General features: G+C 53.0%; 1 protein-coding gene across 1 annotated transcript; it reads right to left on the bottom strand.

The window, feature by feature from the left end:
• Positions 1-8,736: 8,736 nt before the first annotated feature.
• On the bottom strand, positions 8,737-9,696 carry LOC144249828 (olfactory receptor 2B11-like). Its single transcript, XM_077792042.1, has one exon. The coding sequence runs from the start codon at positions 9,694-9,696 to the stop codon at positions 8,737-8,739; it is 960 nt and encodes a 319-aa protein (XP_077648168.1).
• Between the last annotated feature and the right edge of the window lie 7,340 nt (positions 9,697-17,036).

The following is a 17,036-nucleotide window of genomic DNA, read 5'->3' as shown; positions in this document are numbered from 1 at the left end:
AGACTCAGTGTGCTGCGGGTGGCCTGGCAGGAGGAGGCCTGCTGAAGTGACTTCTTTACTCTCCACACGACTTTCCTTTAATATGTAATGACCACACAGCAAGCCAGGGAAACCACAGCAGCACAGAGCACCCAGTGTGGGCAGGGCAAGGTCAGTGCCTGGTCCCAGTTCTCGTGCTCCCCTGTCGCACGGAAGCCCTGGCCATTCAGCTGGGCAGGTACACCTCCGCTCCTGACAGGAATTCTCCCTTACAGTATCCAAACCAAGCTAAACCAAACATTAGCATGGTCAAATTTGGATAAGTAAGTATACTATATTTCTGTTAGTTTCTGGTTGATGGACACATTCGTTGGTACTGCTCAGGTGCCGCGTGGGGTTCTGAGGAGCAGGGAGCGGGTGGAGTGGGGAAGAGTGGCTGATGGAGATGCGGGTTCCACCTGCTGGCCTCCTCCTGGTGCAGAGGGTGCTTAGCGTCCACTCCTCTATCATGACTAAACAGCCCAGTGCAGATCTCTCAGCCTTCCCTCTGCCACGGCTGTCATCCATGACTCCTGTCCACAGTCTTCCAGTGTCCCCCCATGGCCGGCAGCACTGCAGCCACCATCCTGCCCTCTCCTCCAAGGTCAGCTCTTTTACAATCTGTATGTGAGGATCAGCACATTTCTCTGCCCTCTCTGTCCGAGTGCCTATTACAAAAGCAACCCTTAAGGTGGCCAGAGTGTGGAGGACAGGTACCCTCTGCTCAGTGGTGGGCAGGGAAGTTAGCACAGGCGTTATGGAGAGCAGCATGGAGTTTCCTCCCAAAGTTAAGACACAGTGGCTGGGTGACTAGCAGCCAGTTAGGGGACCACAGCCCAGGAGGACATCAGCCAGGGGAGCTTCTGAAGCTGCACCCAAGCTTGACGGCCACTGTGTCCGTCAGCAGGAGGGTGGGAGGCTGAGGGCTGTGCACAGTGGCAAGCTCATTGCCCAGCAAGAGGACGATCCTTTCTCCTGGGGCAATGGACAAGCCTGGGACCACCATTTTAAGTGGTGTAAGCCAGGCAGAGAAAGACAAATGTGATTTTTTTAAGGAATTATCCTTGTGCCATGACACTGTGGGCAACCACTGGGTCAAGTTGGGCCACCAGCTTTGAGGACTAGCAGAAGGAAGGTTCTTGAAAAACGGGAAGGGCCAGCGCTCTCTGGATCCCTGCTGCCGTGGTGCTTGCCTTTTATCCCTCCCAGGAGATCCTGCTGTGGAGCAGCACGGATCCCTTCCTCACGCCAGGCTGTGCTCAGTCTGCCCTGCATCCCGTTAGAGGGCACCGGGACCCTGTGCGCACCTACTCGTGGCACCCAGTCCACCTCTGATGTGGCCTCTCTCCGTTTCCTGTCCCACCAACCTCCCCTTGCTGTTGGCTCTGAGCACACACAGGGGGCATAGGTCCAGCCGGGGTCCTCCTTCCCCCCCTGTGTACCAGGGGAGGCTGCTCCCATCATGCCCAACACAGCCCCTCTCTTCAGAGGATCTGGGATCCTGTGGTGATGACTCTAGAATTTAAACAAGAGAGAGAATTTGTTGTTCCACTGAGCCTCCTGAGGGTTAGTGTCTGGCTCCTCTGGGGTATGAGCCATGTGCAAGCAGATAATTAGTTCAAAGGCCAAGTTTGCAGGAAGGTGCCTCCAGGGGGAGTCATGTCTTATTCATTATCTTGAGAACAGTCTTCCCCCAGGGTGCATGGCTGAAAGTGAAGGAAGTCTCTTCACACAGCAAAGCTCTCACCCCAGGGGCTGAGCATTCTGTGGCCACCTCTGTCCCTGTGTGGCTCCCTACCAGAGCAGGCAGAGGGAGCTGTGTCCAGCACAGGGAGCCACTCCAAGTCCCCAGAGGCTCCCACCCTAGTACTTCCTGGGCCCGGCATGGCTTCTGCATGAGATGAGCTGGGCGTGTCCAGGGTAAGGTGACTGAGGACAGGTGTCTTTGTTCATGACTGGCGAAGCAGCTCGTAGCTCCAGGGAGAACCCAGCATCTCTGCCTGTCACCATGGGCATTCTAGTCCAAGGGCAATAATGGCCTCTGGTGAAGCCACAGACTCCAGGGCAGCCATGGACTCTGGAGCAGTCTCAGCCTCTGGGACAGCCATGGACTCTGGAGCAGCCACAGCCTCTGGTGAAGCCACACCTTCAGGGCAGCCGTGTCCTCTGGGGCAGCCCTGGCCTATAGGCCAGCCACAGCCTTTGGGGCAGCTGGGCCTCTGGTGAAGCAGGCTGCGCCGGGCCTTAGCTGGAGCTGTGCTTCCCTCACACTGGCCACCACACTCACTCCTGGGCTCCCAGTGTGGCTGTCACCCATTAGAGTCCCTGGGAACCCAGACACTGCCTGGCTTGGTCTGTGAACGCCTTGTTGATTGTGAGGGCTGTTCTCGCCAAGGGGGCTCCTGTTGAACCAGTGCAAGCCCAGCACGGTGAGCACTGTCATAGTGTCACCACTGGGCCTCAGTGCACATGGAGGAACGTCCCTGATCTCCCGGCTTGAAAGGTGACATGGGTTTGACTCATGAGAGGCCTTTCTGCCCCCACCACTCAGCATGGGGCTGGGTCAGGTTCAGCTATGTAGAGTTGGCAGAGATCCCTGCAGGTGTCACCACACAGGCAACAGTGAGTCCCTCCCAGTGTCCCCACACATAGACCAGCCAACCTTACAGGTGTCCCCACACAGGGTCTGGCCAACCCCTCCAGATCCCCACATGGAAAGTTACGCTACATACAATCCACATAAGTGTGAGTGAGGAGCAGCCAGTCCATGTGCTTTACAGAATTCCACCCAAGCCTCTGTCCCCATGAGGAGTGCTAGTCATTCTTCCACTCAGCCAGCTGTCTCGCCATCTCTGTCCATCTTGTGTCATCTGTCAGCTATCTGATATGTATGTCATCTGTCTTCTCTCTATCCAGCTCCGTCATCTATCATGTGTCCCCCTCCCCTGTCCATCATGTGTTGTCTGCTTATCTAACCCTCCATCCATCCTGTAGCTACCCTCCAGCTCCTGTGTCTACATCATCTGTCATCCATCTATCCAGATCCATCATCTTGTATGGGTCATCCGTGGCCTGTCTATCATCTGTCATCTGTGATCCATCCATCCACCCATCCATGCACCCTGTGTCTATCCTCTAGCTCTGATCTCTGTATCACCTGCCATTGTCTATCATCCCTGTCTCTCCTCTGTCTTCCATCCATCTCTGGTCTGTCTCCCACCCTCTGGGAGGGTGCAAGCTGGAGAGAGTGTTGTGCTGGGCACTGCAGATGGGGTCTTTGCTCCACTGAGCTTGCATTCTGGTTGGATGGGACTCGCAGCTGTTGAGGGAACCATAGGTATAGAAGGCAGTTTCCATTGTGCTAGGAGCCTTGCCCCAGGGTGACAGCACAGAGGGGCACTGGGGATCACAGTGAGAGTGCGCAGGGCAAGACTCATGGAGCAGGTGACATCTGGGCTGAAGCCGAAACTCGAGGAACAGCCAGAGAGAAAGGCAGGGCCCAAAGATGGAGGCAGCACCAGCTTGCTGTAGGCTTTCCATTTAACTTCATTTTGGAATCTCTTGGACATTGCAGTCAGGTTTTAAGAGCAATAATTCAAGTCCAGTATAGCTTCTGCCCCATTCACATACTTTTCTCTTTCTATTATTTTTGGTGCCTGGAATGAAAGCTATAGCCTGCTATATGCTTGGCAAGTGTTCCACCACTCAGTTACACTCCAGCCCTCTTTACACTGTTTTGTTGTGTTTTACATTGAGTTTTGTGAAAGGGTCTGCCTAGTTGTTGAGGTTGTCCTAATACTTGTAATCCTCCAGCCTCAGCCTCCCCAGTTCCCAGGAGACAGTGCAGAGCAGGGGACCTGAGCCCTGGGCTTGGCTGGCACAGGACAGGAAGCAGTGAGAGCAGGGGACCTGGGCCCTGGGCTTGGCTGGCACAGACAGGAGGGAGTGCAGAGTAGGGGACCTGGGCCCTGGTCTTGGCTGGCACAGGACAGGAAGGAAGTGCAGAGTAGGGGACCTGGTCCCCTGGGCTTGGCTGGCACAGGACAGGAGGGAGTGAGAGCAGGGGACCTGGGCCCTGGGCTTGCCTGGCACAGGACAGGAGGGAGTGAGAGCAGGGGACCTTGGCCCTGGGCTTGGCTGTCACAGGACAGTAGGGAGTGCAGAGCAGGGGACCTGAGCCCTGGGCTTTTGGGCATAGGACATCAGAGGAGGGTGGGGGCGAGAGGAATGGTGGACACCAGAGGAGGGAGGGAGGAGGAGGAAGGGAGGGTGAAGGGGGATCCTGCAGACTGGAGGAGGAGGGAAGAAGGCAGGAGGAGGGAGCCTAGGAAGACTGGGTATGGTGGTCACAAGAGCAGGGAGGGTAGAGCAGCGAGGGGAGATCCCAGAGGAGGGAGGGAGGAGGTAGGATGGGAGGTACTCAGGGCCACTAAGTGACTCAGCATGGACTTCCCTCAGGAAAGTACAACTCATGAAGTAGGATACACAAAAAAAGAGAAGTCGCCATTGAACAGAATCACCACAGTGCAGCTGTCCCCTTCTGGGGTGTTCAGAGGTGCTGAACTCAGCGTCCCACAGCCAGACCTATGGCAGGGCCTCCTCAGGGGGCAGCAGGACCTCAGCACTGCCCCTGGGAGCTCTTCCAGGATGGCTGCCACCTCTGAGTCCTGGCTTGCTCTGACCTGTGGCCTGTGGTTGTGGCTTCCTCTGTTTCTGGCTGCTGTGGACACATGGCCTTTCTTTGGCTTTGGACCTTGTTCTTCACAATCTTCAAGTTCTCCTCCCTCTTCCTCACAAGCCTGGACCTTCCTCATCTTTTCAATTCATGCCAATGACCCCCATCTGAGAAGCCGTCTTTGGTTACCTTAAGTGAAGTGGGCTTTCACAACGACTACCACATTTTAAAATTTCAAATTAAGCTAAAGTTGTCAAATAAAAATTGAACACATCTATGGCACACATGGTGAGTTTTTAAAATATGTATACATGGTGGAATCAAGCTCATCTGACATACTTAGTTGGGTTAGCATCAGAGCCCTTGGGTAACAACACAGTGTTGTTACCTGGAGTCGCTACCTGTACCACAGGGCTCTTGAGAGCCTGTCCAAGACCGTGTAGCCTCTGACCAACATCTCTCCAGGCCCACAGTCTCTATTTTCTGCTTGTGTAAGTTTGATTTCCAGTTATTTACTTATGTAGTAAAGATCAGAAGTTTATTTCCCATGGCTCTGGACTCCGGGAGGCCCATGATACAGGGCCAGCAGGCTGCCTGCCATCGGTGTGGGCCTGCTCCTTGCTCTTTCCTCCTGTGGTGGAAGGAGGAAGGGGTGAGCCAGCGCTGGGCTGTTGTAGGTTCTGCAGGTGACATCACCTGTCTGTTCCACTCACTTCACCTGCTGGGGATTCATCCTTGATTATGGCAGCATGGACTCCCTTCCAAAGTCTGGATAGTATTCTCCTGGGTGCACACTTCTCAATCCATCAGGTGTCGGAGGACATTTACGGTGACCCCACAGATTCACCCTGGGCGCCTCCCTATCTGGCAGCCTTAGAACTACTGAGTTTCTGATGACTCAGGCCCTAAAGACAGCGTAACTACCTGGAAACTACCAGCTTTCTACAACCTGGTCTGGAAGGTGGAGATCATCTTCCATTGAATTCTGTCAGCCTAGCATGTCATGAAGACCAGTGCTGGTTTATCGGGTGGAAAATTAGTCTCTACCTTCTAGAGTTTGAGACAAGTTCCTTCTTCCTTCCTTCCTTCCTTCCTTCCTTCCTTCCTTCCTTCCTTCCTTCCTTCCTTCCTTTCCTTTCCTTCCTTTCTTCCTTTCTTCCTTTTTTTTGTACCAGATATTGAACCCAGAGGTACTTAACCATGGAGCTACTCCCCCAGCAACCCTCTATGTTTTATCTTGAGACAGACTTCACTAAGTGTCTCAGGACCTCACTAAGTAGGGTGATTTTGAACTCAAAATGTTCCTGCTTCAGCCTCTCCAGCTGCTGGTATTATAGGCATGAGCCACTTTGCCAGGCTTGGAGTACTTTTTAAATTAGCACATCTGTTTTGAGAAGTGCAGTTCTTAGTACTCTCAGAATTTTCCCAGAACAAGGTCACCTCCTCAGAGTGCTGTGTCAGGGGCTGCCTCCTGTCGAATTGTGACTTGCACCCATGCATTTACTAAAATTCTCCTCTGTGCCAGTCTGGATGCTCCAAAAGTAGTTTTTTTAAATTATCTGTTAATTATCCAGTGACTCTGTGGCAGTCCATTGGAAAAAATTCTTTGTGGTCCTGATACCTGCAATAGTTATCATCTTTTCCTCATATTTTAACATCAAGTCCTACAGCTTCATGGACTTATATTTTATTTTTGCCTTTAGTGTCAGAAAGCTCATCATGATTTTTCCTTCTTTCTTAAGTTTTAGACGTTCATTGTTATTTTCTGGGTTTGGCTATGTTAACATTTGACAAAAACAAGACAGGAGGAAAAAAACCAAATTGTCAATGAACCTACAACATGAAAAAGGAAACTGTCAACTTGGAATTCTGTCCTGGAGTCTCCCTTCTCCGCAGGAGGGATCAGGCAGACATCCCATTTTTGCCTGCTCTTGCTAGCTGCTGGCACATCTTGACAGTGTAGCCCTCCTGCGGGGTTAGGAGGGCCCAGCCAGGTGGTGAGCATAGTGCACTGGGCTGCTCGCCTGGACCCCAGGCCTTCTAGGAAAGCTAGCTATACTTCTACCTTGAACTTATTTTTTTAAAAAAAGAATACCTCTCTTTTTAGTTAAGATTTTGATTTATTTCCACATGGTTTCACAAGCTTCAGGAATATACTTTTGCACACATTTTACCACATTTAAAACTTAAGCCTGTGTAAATGGTGGTTTTCAACTTTAAATTTCTGTTGCACATTTCTCACGTAGAGAAAGCTCTCTCGCCTCCGTTCACTGACAGTGGTGGCTGCTTGTTTCTCTGCCTACTACTATCATCTACTAGGCACAGGCTGTCCCTTAGGTCAGGGTATTAAGCACCCCACACATATTCCAGCGCCCTGCAGAAGGCTGCAGGAACCAGGCGCTGAGTTCCTTGTATGCGCAGAAAGGTCTGCAGGAGCCACACTGCAGGGCCGTAGGTGCGCATGCGTGCTTGTGGGCGCGAGGGGATGGCGGGGGAGTGGGCGCTGCCTTGGCTAGAGTCCCTTCCTGTGCAGGTGCGTGATCCTTCGCTTCCTCAGGTCACATTTCAGGAAAATACTACATTTCGTTCAGGAGTTTTTCATCTGCGTTGATCAAGGTCATTAGTTTGTGGACTTTTCTCCTTGACATGTTCTCCTCAGGTTTTGGTTAGGCTCAGTCTGGGTGTGTCCCCCTGTGCCAATCAGCTCCTCCCTGTTGTCACCCAAACACCCCGCAAGACCAGCCTGGAGGCAGAGGAGATTGTGTGGGCTCAGGGTCTCAGAGGGCCAGTCAAGGTCTGTGGCCCCTTGCTCTGAGGTGAGGGAGCATCATGGGGGAAGAGTGTGGTGCAGGGAAGCTGCCCAGCCAGGGCGACCAGCAAGCAGAGAGAGGGAGAGCCAGGACAGCCAGGGAGACCCAGCAACGCACCACCCAAGGCCAGGACCACCACCCCAGCAGCACATCACCCCATGACCACACCCCCAGCAAACACCCCCTCCCAATCCTTCCAAAGGGTCAGCCCTTTCAATGGTTTTACCCACTGATTAGGTTGCGACTCTCATAATCTAATCATTTCACCTGGAAACCTTCTTGCCCTAAGAGAGGAGGTTTTGGGGGACACAATACATCCTAACCATAACACCCCTTCTTTATATCGTAGAATAATTTGAAGAGCATTGGCATGAGTTCTTTTTTAAGGATCTGGTAGAATTCAACTGGCAATCCTGGGCTTCTCTTTGTTGCAAGGATTTTTATTACTGATTCAATCACATTGCTATTGGTTGGTTTAGGTTTTCTATGTCCTCTTGGTTCAATTTGGGTAGCTTACTTTGAAATTTTGATTAAAGTTTTATTGTTCTAACCATCATTGGTATGTAGAATTTGAATTCTCAGCTGGAATACATCCTTTTGTAAGGTATGGCGTATTTTCTCTGTCCATGGAACATGATGTGGAGTCTTACATGTCCCTGGTGGATTTGGTGTCACTAGTTTCCAGTCAATGGTGGTAAAACTTTGTAAAGAAGGAAATTTGAGCTATGGAAAAAAAATTATCTATGTTCACAGGAAGAAAGCACTCCTCTTCATTCTTATAATATTATGAAAAATCTATGTGAAATTCATGATCAAATCTAGGAAGACCCTGCATTTATTATAAGCAAATAAGATAGTTTCACACTGTATTATGTATGCTTAGGAGTAATGGGAAAGGAAGGAAGCTCAAAAGGGGACAAACAGAAGAGAAATAGAAATGGAGAAAGAGGAAAAGGGGCAAGGATTGGGAAGTTCGAAATTAAATCATCCAACAAATATTTATTTCACACCAGCTCACCGAAAACTTTCTCAAAAGCCCCTGGTTTCTTGGAGTTACCCACTTGTGAGTGACTTCATCACAGGGAGGTGTGTCCTCTTGCGGTGGGGATGTTGAGGCTGTGGATCTCACAGTACCTACCCACTGTGCATTTTCAGTCCCTTGTGGGAAGGCACTCTGCACGTGACTACTGCCTCCTGCTATCCAGGCGATGGACATGGCCATGACATGGATCTTCATCTTCTGCAGGGCTTCCAGGCCCTGGCCAGGAGTCTCCTGAGAGCTCCCTTCACGTCCTTATTCCTCAGGGTGTAGATGAAGGGATTGAGGGTGGGTGTGATTATGGAGTAGAAGAGGGAGATGAACTTGCCCTGCTCTTGGGAGTAGCTGGAGGGGGGCTGTAGATACATGTAGATGGCAGGCAGGTAGAAGAGGGAGACCACCATCAGGTGGGAGGAACAGGTCCCAAAGGCCTTGTGCCGTCCCTTGGAGGACTGGATCCTGAGCACAGCCTGGGCAATGAAGCCATAGGAGAGGAGGATGAGAGCCAGGGGGACCAGCACAAAGAAGGCCACCAGAATGGCCAGTGTGGTGTCATTCACTGCGGTATCCGCCGCACAGGACAGCTTGATTATAGCTGGCACCTCGCAGATGAAGTTGTTCAGCACCTGCTGCCCACAGAAGGGCAGCTGGACTGTCAGGACCACTTGAACGAGAGAGTTGCCAAAGCCACTGAGCCAGGCCACTGCCACAAGCTGCTGGCAGAGAGGGCGGTGCATGATAATGGCATACCGCAGGGGCTCACAGATGGCCACGTAACGGTCCAGGGCCATGGCAGCCAGGACAATGCACTCAGTGCACCCCAGCCAGTGGAACATGGCATACTGCATGGTGCAGCCACCGTAGCTGATGGTCTTCCTGGAGCTGCCCATGTTGGCCAGCATCTGGGGGACCGTGGTGGTCGTGAAGCACAGGTCCAGGAAGGACAGGTGGCTGAGGAAGATGTACATGGGGCTCTGCAGCTGGGCATCTAGCCGAGACACCAGGATGATGGAAATGTTTCCCAGCATGGCCAGAATGTAGGATACCAGGAGGACCACGAAGAGAGGAAGTTCTAGCCATGGTCTGTCAGAGACGCCCAGAAGGATGAAGTCCTTTGGAGGATCCCACAGGAAGCTCTGGTTGTCACTTCTCATGGTGAGGCATCTTGTGGCACCTGTGATGAGTCAAGAGAGTGGGAATGAATGAGTCCTGTCAGAAGGCAATCATCTTTGTATACCTGTCTGACCTTTCTGACCACTGCAGACACTGGGACTGGGGGAGTCAGACAACTGCACCTGTGTCTTCACTTCCCCTCCTTCTCTGTGACCTTACCCACGCCCCCGCGTGTTTCCAACGTCAGTGTCTGCATCTGCTAAGATGGGGAGTAGAGCTTCAGGTGGCCAAGGGACTGGGGTGAGTGGACGCACACATGACAGGTTTATTTGAGTTGGACTGCTTCATTTATTTGCAGTTACACTCAGGGGAATTGTCCACTCTCAGGCTTTATCACTTTGTCTTTGGAGGTGGTGGTGGGAGAGAGGAGGAAGGTGATAAAGCAAGACGGGCTTCATAAGCAGCTGGGGGCTCTGGGGGCTCAACTCTGGCTACAGGAGGTGCCCATGCCTCTCTGGGGCACAGCACTCTCCCCTCCCACAGATCACTGGCTTTGGCAGTGCCAGACTGCATGGATACTTGGAGTGGAGCAGCTGAGACCTGTCACTTCAGCTCCAGGTCTGTTATGACCCATGAGAGGCCCCCAAGCACAGAGTGTTGAGCACAGGAACCTGTGAAGACCATCTCTGGAGGTGTTCAGTGCAAGATCAGCCTGCCTCCAAGTTCACAGTCCACCTGTGACTTCTTTGCCAGTCTACTGTCCTCTCTCAGGAAGGAAGCAGTGAGGCTTCTGGATGACCTTGCTGTTTGGGGGCACCTGGGCTGCCCTGTGCTATGCATGGGCTTTCCCACTCAGGGCCTCTGGTGTCCAACTCCTATCCTCTCCCAAGCACTGTGCCTTCCAGTTCATGATGGGCTTTCTATTGCTCCATGCTGAGAGTGGAAAGAAGTCAAACCCTCTATGTAGGTAATTTAGGGAGGATTAATTTTCAGTTATGGAAAAGAAAGCTAGCGTATGTCATTTCTATGACGGCAGAGTGGCTTTTCTGAAGTCACCATGGACAGGGTAAAAACTTGGGGGAGTAAAGGGGTACAGCTCAGGGTTAGCACAAGGGCTTAGTCTGTGTGAGCCCCCGGTTCCATCCGGCATGCTCACAGGAACAATCAAGACACTGGGAAAGAAAACGACCTCTGTGTTGGGTTCAATTCTCTATGTAAAGTCTCTTGTAAAAACGGTACAATAAAGAAAATCTGAGAAGTCTCGACTGGCTGCATTTCTACCTTTCCCTCGGTCTTCTGTCCATAGGTAGAGCTTCCCCTTCTCAGTGTTGCCCTCCTTGCCCAGTCCCTGCTTTGCCCTCCAGGGTCTGGCCTCCTGCTGTGGCTGCTGTGTTTGGTGCCTGCTGTGTCTTTGCACCAGGCCACTGTAGGGCCAGTGCCTGGCCAGTCCAGGGCAGGTGCTTCCCCAGGACTGATCTCCTTCCAAGAGGCCTTGTTCTCTGTTTCTCACTTGGAGCTCCAAGGTGCGTCTTTCCTTCCATCCTTGGAAACTGTGCTAGAGCGAATCAGAATGGCTTCCCCTGCACTCCACATTTCCTCCTCAGCCTGCTCCAGTGCTGCAATTTCTGGCTCAGAGAGAGAAGCTGTGCCTCAAATGGGCCTCTGTGTTCCCGGTGGGTGTGGGCCTACTGGGTCCTCCCTGGTTGGGCAGCTCTGGCCAGAGGCAGCCCCTTTCTTGGCATGTGGCCTGGCCTGTTGGGGGCAACCAAACCGGGAAGGGATTTTCATGTGTTTATTATCATTGATGAGTGGTACATGATGAGGGTACCACTCTCCCATCATGGAAATGTCATACGCTAGCTTTCCTTTCCTTAACTGAAAATTAATCCTCCCTAATGACCTACATAGAGGGTTTGGCTTCTTTCCACTCTCAGCATGGAGCAATAGCAAGCCCATCATGAACTTGAAGGCACAGTGCTTGGGAGAGGATAGGAGTTGGACACCAGAGGCCCTGAGTGGGAAAGCCCATGCATAGTGACAGGGGTGACATTCAGCACCCTTTTCCCACACTCTCCACTTCCTTCCCACCCTTAGTAATGGGTGTTCTGTTCAGGCCCACTCTTCAGCCTCAGGGAGAGGACATTGTCAGTCTTCTGTGACTGACTGGTTTCACCTAACAGCACCCTCCAGTTCCACCCATTTTACTATGAACAAGAATTTGATGTTTTTTTCTTGTTTTTAAGTCTTTAAAATTTGTTCTAATTAGTCATTCCTGACAGTAGCATGCATTTGACACATTGTACACAAATGGAGCACAGCTTCTCACTGCTCTGGCTGTACATGTTTGAACAGGATTTCATTCTTTGTGGCTGAAGGACACCCTCTTGCGTTTCCTTCATTCCTCGCTGATGGGCACCTGGGCTCCTGGCTGTAGGGAGTTGTGCACAGTGAACAGTACAGACGTGCGGATACCCCCTGCATAAGAGCCTTTGCCTTTGGGCACACACCCAGGGCTGTGCTGGACCAAGGTAGATCTCTTTCAGTTCTTTGAGGGACCTGGCTGTTCCCCACCGTGGCCACACAAATTTATGCCCCACCTACAGGGTGGAAGGTGGTTCTTCTCTAATTCCTCCCCAGCAGAAACTTCTTCCCTTTATGATCATAGCCATTCTAAATGGCTGAGATGATGTACCTTGTGCTTTTGGTTGGCATGACTTTAACAAAGGAGGTTCAGCGTAGCCCCCACCCCTTCCTGGGGTGTGCACACACTCACAGCACACACACCCTACCTGGGCACACTTGTGCACACACAGAGAGACACCACTACCTGGGCGTGCACACACACACACACACAACCTACCTGGGCACACGTGTGTACACACAAAGGCACCCCTTCCTGGGCACACAAACACACACTATACCTGGGCAGGTGTGTACACACACAGACACACACCTACCTGGACACACACACACATACATACATACACACACGCCCCCTACCTGGGCAGGTGTGTGCACACACACAGACACACCCCTTCCTGGGCATGCACGCGTGCTCACACACACACTCTACCTGGGCACACATGTGCACACACACAGAGACACCTTACCTGGGTGTGCACACACACACATCCTACGTGGGCACATGTGTACACACACAAAGAGACACCCTGACCTGGGTGCACACACACATACACACACATATATACAAACACACACCATATCTGGGCACGTGTGTGTACACACACAGAGATATCCTACCTAGGCACACACACACACACACACACACACATACACACACACCTTATCTGAGCTGACAGACACATGCATATCCTAACTGGGCATGTGCGCACACACACAAACACACACACACACACTCACATCTCTCCTGGGTGCACACAGAGAGACACAAGCTGGATGGGCACATGCATTCATACCACACCTGGGTGCACAGACACAAGGCCTAGGTGCCTGCACTCACATGTTCCCTATTTGGGCACACGTGCACACCACCCCCACAGTTTCTCAACCTCACAGCATGACACTGTCCAGCCCTGGCCCTTTGTGTCCTGCATGGAATGCCTGGCTATCTGTCTTTTTTGACTTGGAGCTCTGCAGGAGGAGCCTCTGACCCCATTGGCCTTCTCTGTCTTCTCTCTGAACAAACACAGATCCCGCCAAGGTACAGCCTCTCTTGCTGCTCTAAAGGCCGTCTCCCAGCCTGACTCAGTCCTGCTAGGGCGAGTCCTCCCCGACCCGTGTCTCCAGCTCTCATTTCCGTGTCCTCCACATGCCTTCCTGACACCGTGGACTGGGTCATCCCACTTCCAACCTGGCTCCCAGCTCCAGCCAGTTCCCTGTTAGTGTGTGGCTCCTGTCAACCTCCCCCAGAGGTGTCGGGTGGCTTGCAGTGGTGTGCCAGTCCCCACTGCTGTTATGCAGTCCTCTGTGCAGACCCGTCAGCACTGCTGTGGTGAGCCCTGGTCCTGTGGGACGGGGACATCACAGGAGGCTCCTGCTACCCTCACTGAGTCAGGGACCAGCCCAGCTCCCTCACTGTGCCCCTGGGCCGCTTGGGTTTGCCGTGAGATCCAACCTATAGCTGGTTCTCTGGGGACGCCCTGGCTTCCTTGCTCTGTCCCCCTTCCTTGTGAGGGCACTGGTGGAGCAGGATGAAGCTGTGGGGAGGGCTCAGGTCCCCATGTGCTTTGGTGGCCTCCCCCGATCCAAGTGGTGTCCACAGAGCTGAATCAGCTGCCTGGTACATGACCATACTTCACTGTCTTCCTGCCCTCTGGCCCGGGACCTAGTGGCATCCAGCAGAGACCAGTGTCCATGCTGTCACCCTGCCAGCCTGTAGTGCATTGTGCAGGGCAGTGTGTCTGAGCTGAGGGCCAGCCATGTACCCTGGGTTCCCTGGCATCTATAGAGGACAAGGTCGAGGATGCAGGCTCTATTGCAGCCCAAGGGGTCTCAGTGTGGGGGGGTGCAGGACCATGGTCACTGGAAATGCCCTACACATTCAGGACAATCCAGCCTATGCCCTGAGGAGGTCCTGGACCTTGCTCTCACCTGACCTGGCCCTCGGTCCAAGTGGAGAGGGGATTCAGCCTCAGCAGCACCTGTTCCCCCTCAGCAGGCTTGCTGGAAGGCGTGGGGCCTTCTGCAATCTCCTAGGCAGCAGGCGGGTGTGGGCTCGAGGTGGCCCAGCCTTGCTCCCAGGTTACTCCTGAGGATGTGGCATCCAGGGGCAAAGTGCAGGTCCCTGCTGCATGAGCGTGCCTCAGTCACGTTTATCTTGCCATCTCCGCCCTTGAGGGAGGCTGGGTTCCTTGTCCCCAGCCAGCCAGTGGTGCCACTTCTCCCCTGGCACGAGGCTGTCCCTGAGGTCTGTTGATTGGTGTCAAGGACTGGCTGCCAGTCAAGGCCCTGTGTTGGGCTGGGTTCTTGGAAGAGCAGCTGGTGGTGAGCAGTGGGTTTTGACTCTTCAGGGTTGGGAGGGAGACTGCGAAGTCAGAGTGCAGCCAGCAGCGGTGGCCCTGTGGAGCCTGAGACCCTAGTGGCCAAAGCAGAGTTAACCACTCTCTGTGTGTCTTTGGGAAGGTTACCCCCCTTCTCTGTGTCTCACTGTGTCATCTGCAGATATGAGAAGTACTGGGACGGCCCTCCAGAATCTGTTACAAGGGTGAGACGCAAGGGTATTGGCCAAGCTCTTAGAACAGTGACTGCCACAGGTACATGTGGAGATTTCTCTTCTGATCACTGTACACAGTCCCAGCTACCCGTTTCACTGGTTACAAGGGGAGAAAAGGTTCAAGTTCAATAGGGCATGAAATTAAAACATTCTAGCTCAACACAGTGAAGGGAAGGGCTTTAGGAAGGCTTATTCCATTTTAGGATAAATTTTATTATGTGTATTTGAGTCACAACGCGATGCTGTATTTTGTGTTTGTGGTACAATGGTTGGCACTGCAGAACAAGCTGCATGTCCATTGTCTCAGCCACTCGCTGTCCCGTGGTAAGAGCGCTGAAGTCACTGCCACCCGCCCTGCGCATAGCCCCGTGGAGAGCCCTGGCCCTGGTGTGGCTCCTCCTGGGCACCTGCACCCGTGCCCTTTCCCCTGTCCCTCCTCACTTCCTCAGGGCCTGGCCTGGTGGCTGCTGCCTGGCTCTCCTTTTCTTCAGGTCCCATGAGTGATATCCCTCAGTGCTTTTCTTCCTGTCTGGCTGATTGCTCAGCACAGGCCCTACAAGCCACCCAGGCTGTTCGAACAACAGAATGGCGTCCCTCTTGAGGGCCGAGGGTCCCCTGTGTGTCCTTGTGTTGGCCTTACCGCCAGGTCCACATCTGCGCACCCGTGGAGGATGCCTGGGCTCTTCCCTGGCTGGCTGTGTGGAGGGTCTGCGGGGAGCCAGGCGGAGGGTATCCTTGGGTGTTCCTGTCAGTGTGCACTGTAAGGACGACTGCTCACCACACTCGGAGCGCTGCTCTTTTTGGGAGCCCTGATGGCCCTGCCCTGAGGGAGCACAGCTCTCCTCTACCTGTCCCGTGTGCTTCAACTCTTCTCGTGTGGATGGCAGGTCCTGCTGGGTGTGAGCAGGAGTGTCTTCAGGTGTTTCAACAGACTGATAAAATCATGTGAATTTATTATGTACAGCTCATGTTTTGAAGTACATGTACCTTGTGGGGTGACCAAATCCAGCTCATCGGCAAGTGTGTCCTCACATGCTCATCATTTTGGGTGAGGACTCTGCATGCTTTTTGCTGTTTCAGTGACACTAGGCACCCCATAGTCTTCTGGCCCTGAGCTGCACCCCGGGCCCCTGGAGTCCCATCTCTGGTGATGGCATTGGTGTGGCCCTGTTGGGGTACAGTGTTCTGGTTCTATCTGGAGAGGATCCCTGCCTGCTATTGCCTCTTCAGCCTTTTGTCTTCCCGTCTGGCTTTGGGGGACATTCTAGACACTCGGGGCACAGTGGCCAGGAGATGTGCCCATGTCCCTCCTTCTTCCAGATGACATTTTCGCAATGTTCAGGGTCAAGGCCGGACAGCTTCAGTCCTGTCCTACTCATTCTGAGATGCCCGAGGGCTGTGTGAGGAGTGTCTGTGGAGGCTGCAGGGCCTCATTCAGCTTTGCTGTGGAAGGTGGGCTTCAGCCTCCACCTGCTGCTGTGCTGAGACGTTCCTGCCTGGGAGCCCAGGGACCTACATGGTGACAGCTGCAGAGCTGTCCCTACTAGGGTTGAAGGTGCATGAAGTCTGGCTAAATATGCTGAAGGGAGAGCTCGTTGAGCATCTGGGGAAGCCCTGGGAAGTAAGCGTGAGGACAGGGCTGCTGTGAGATGTCCCTCAGGAACCATCTGATGCCAAGGTGGCCTGCAGTGACCCTCAGTTTGACATGTGTATGTGCCATGTGTCTATCAGAGATCAGGTCATCTACACAGTCTACACAGATACCTGCCCGTGACACCGGAAAGTGCAGCCTTGCAGTCTACACCCTTGGTCCCCGAGTGCCCATCGCTGCACACAATCCCTCGGTTCAGAGCTGATCTGGTGCACATATGTATCTCCCACCTCACCTTGCAGCCCCAAACCCACACCTGAAAGCCAGCATTTCACAGAAGACTGTTGGAAGCCTTGCTCTAGAATTTTCTGTTCCTAATACTAAACCAACTCTGCACAAAGACACCATCCTGCTCAGGCCTGTGGCAAGAGGAGGGTGCTGCCAGAAGAGAGGCTGTGTCTAGTGGGGGACAAGATCTACTCTCAAAGGACATTATGGTGGAGACTAAAGAGGCAGAAGGAAACTCCTTGCTTCGAGGTTGTTAGAAGGGATCAAAAGTGGGCGTCTACCAAAAGAGGGGTCCCCACCGCCCCCCT

This window comes from Urocitellus parryii, chromosome 1 (genome assembly GCF_045843805.1).
Source record: "Urocitellus parryii isolate mUroPar1 chromosome 1, mUroPar1.hap1, whole genome shotgun sequence".
NCBI classification, from domain to species: domain Eukaryota; kingdom Metazoa; phylum Chordata; class Mammalia; order Rodentia; family Sciuridae; genus Urocitellus; species Urocitellus parryii.
This window is presented reverse-complemented; position numbering and strand designations above follow the sequence as displayed.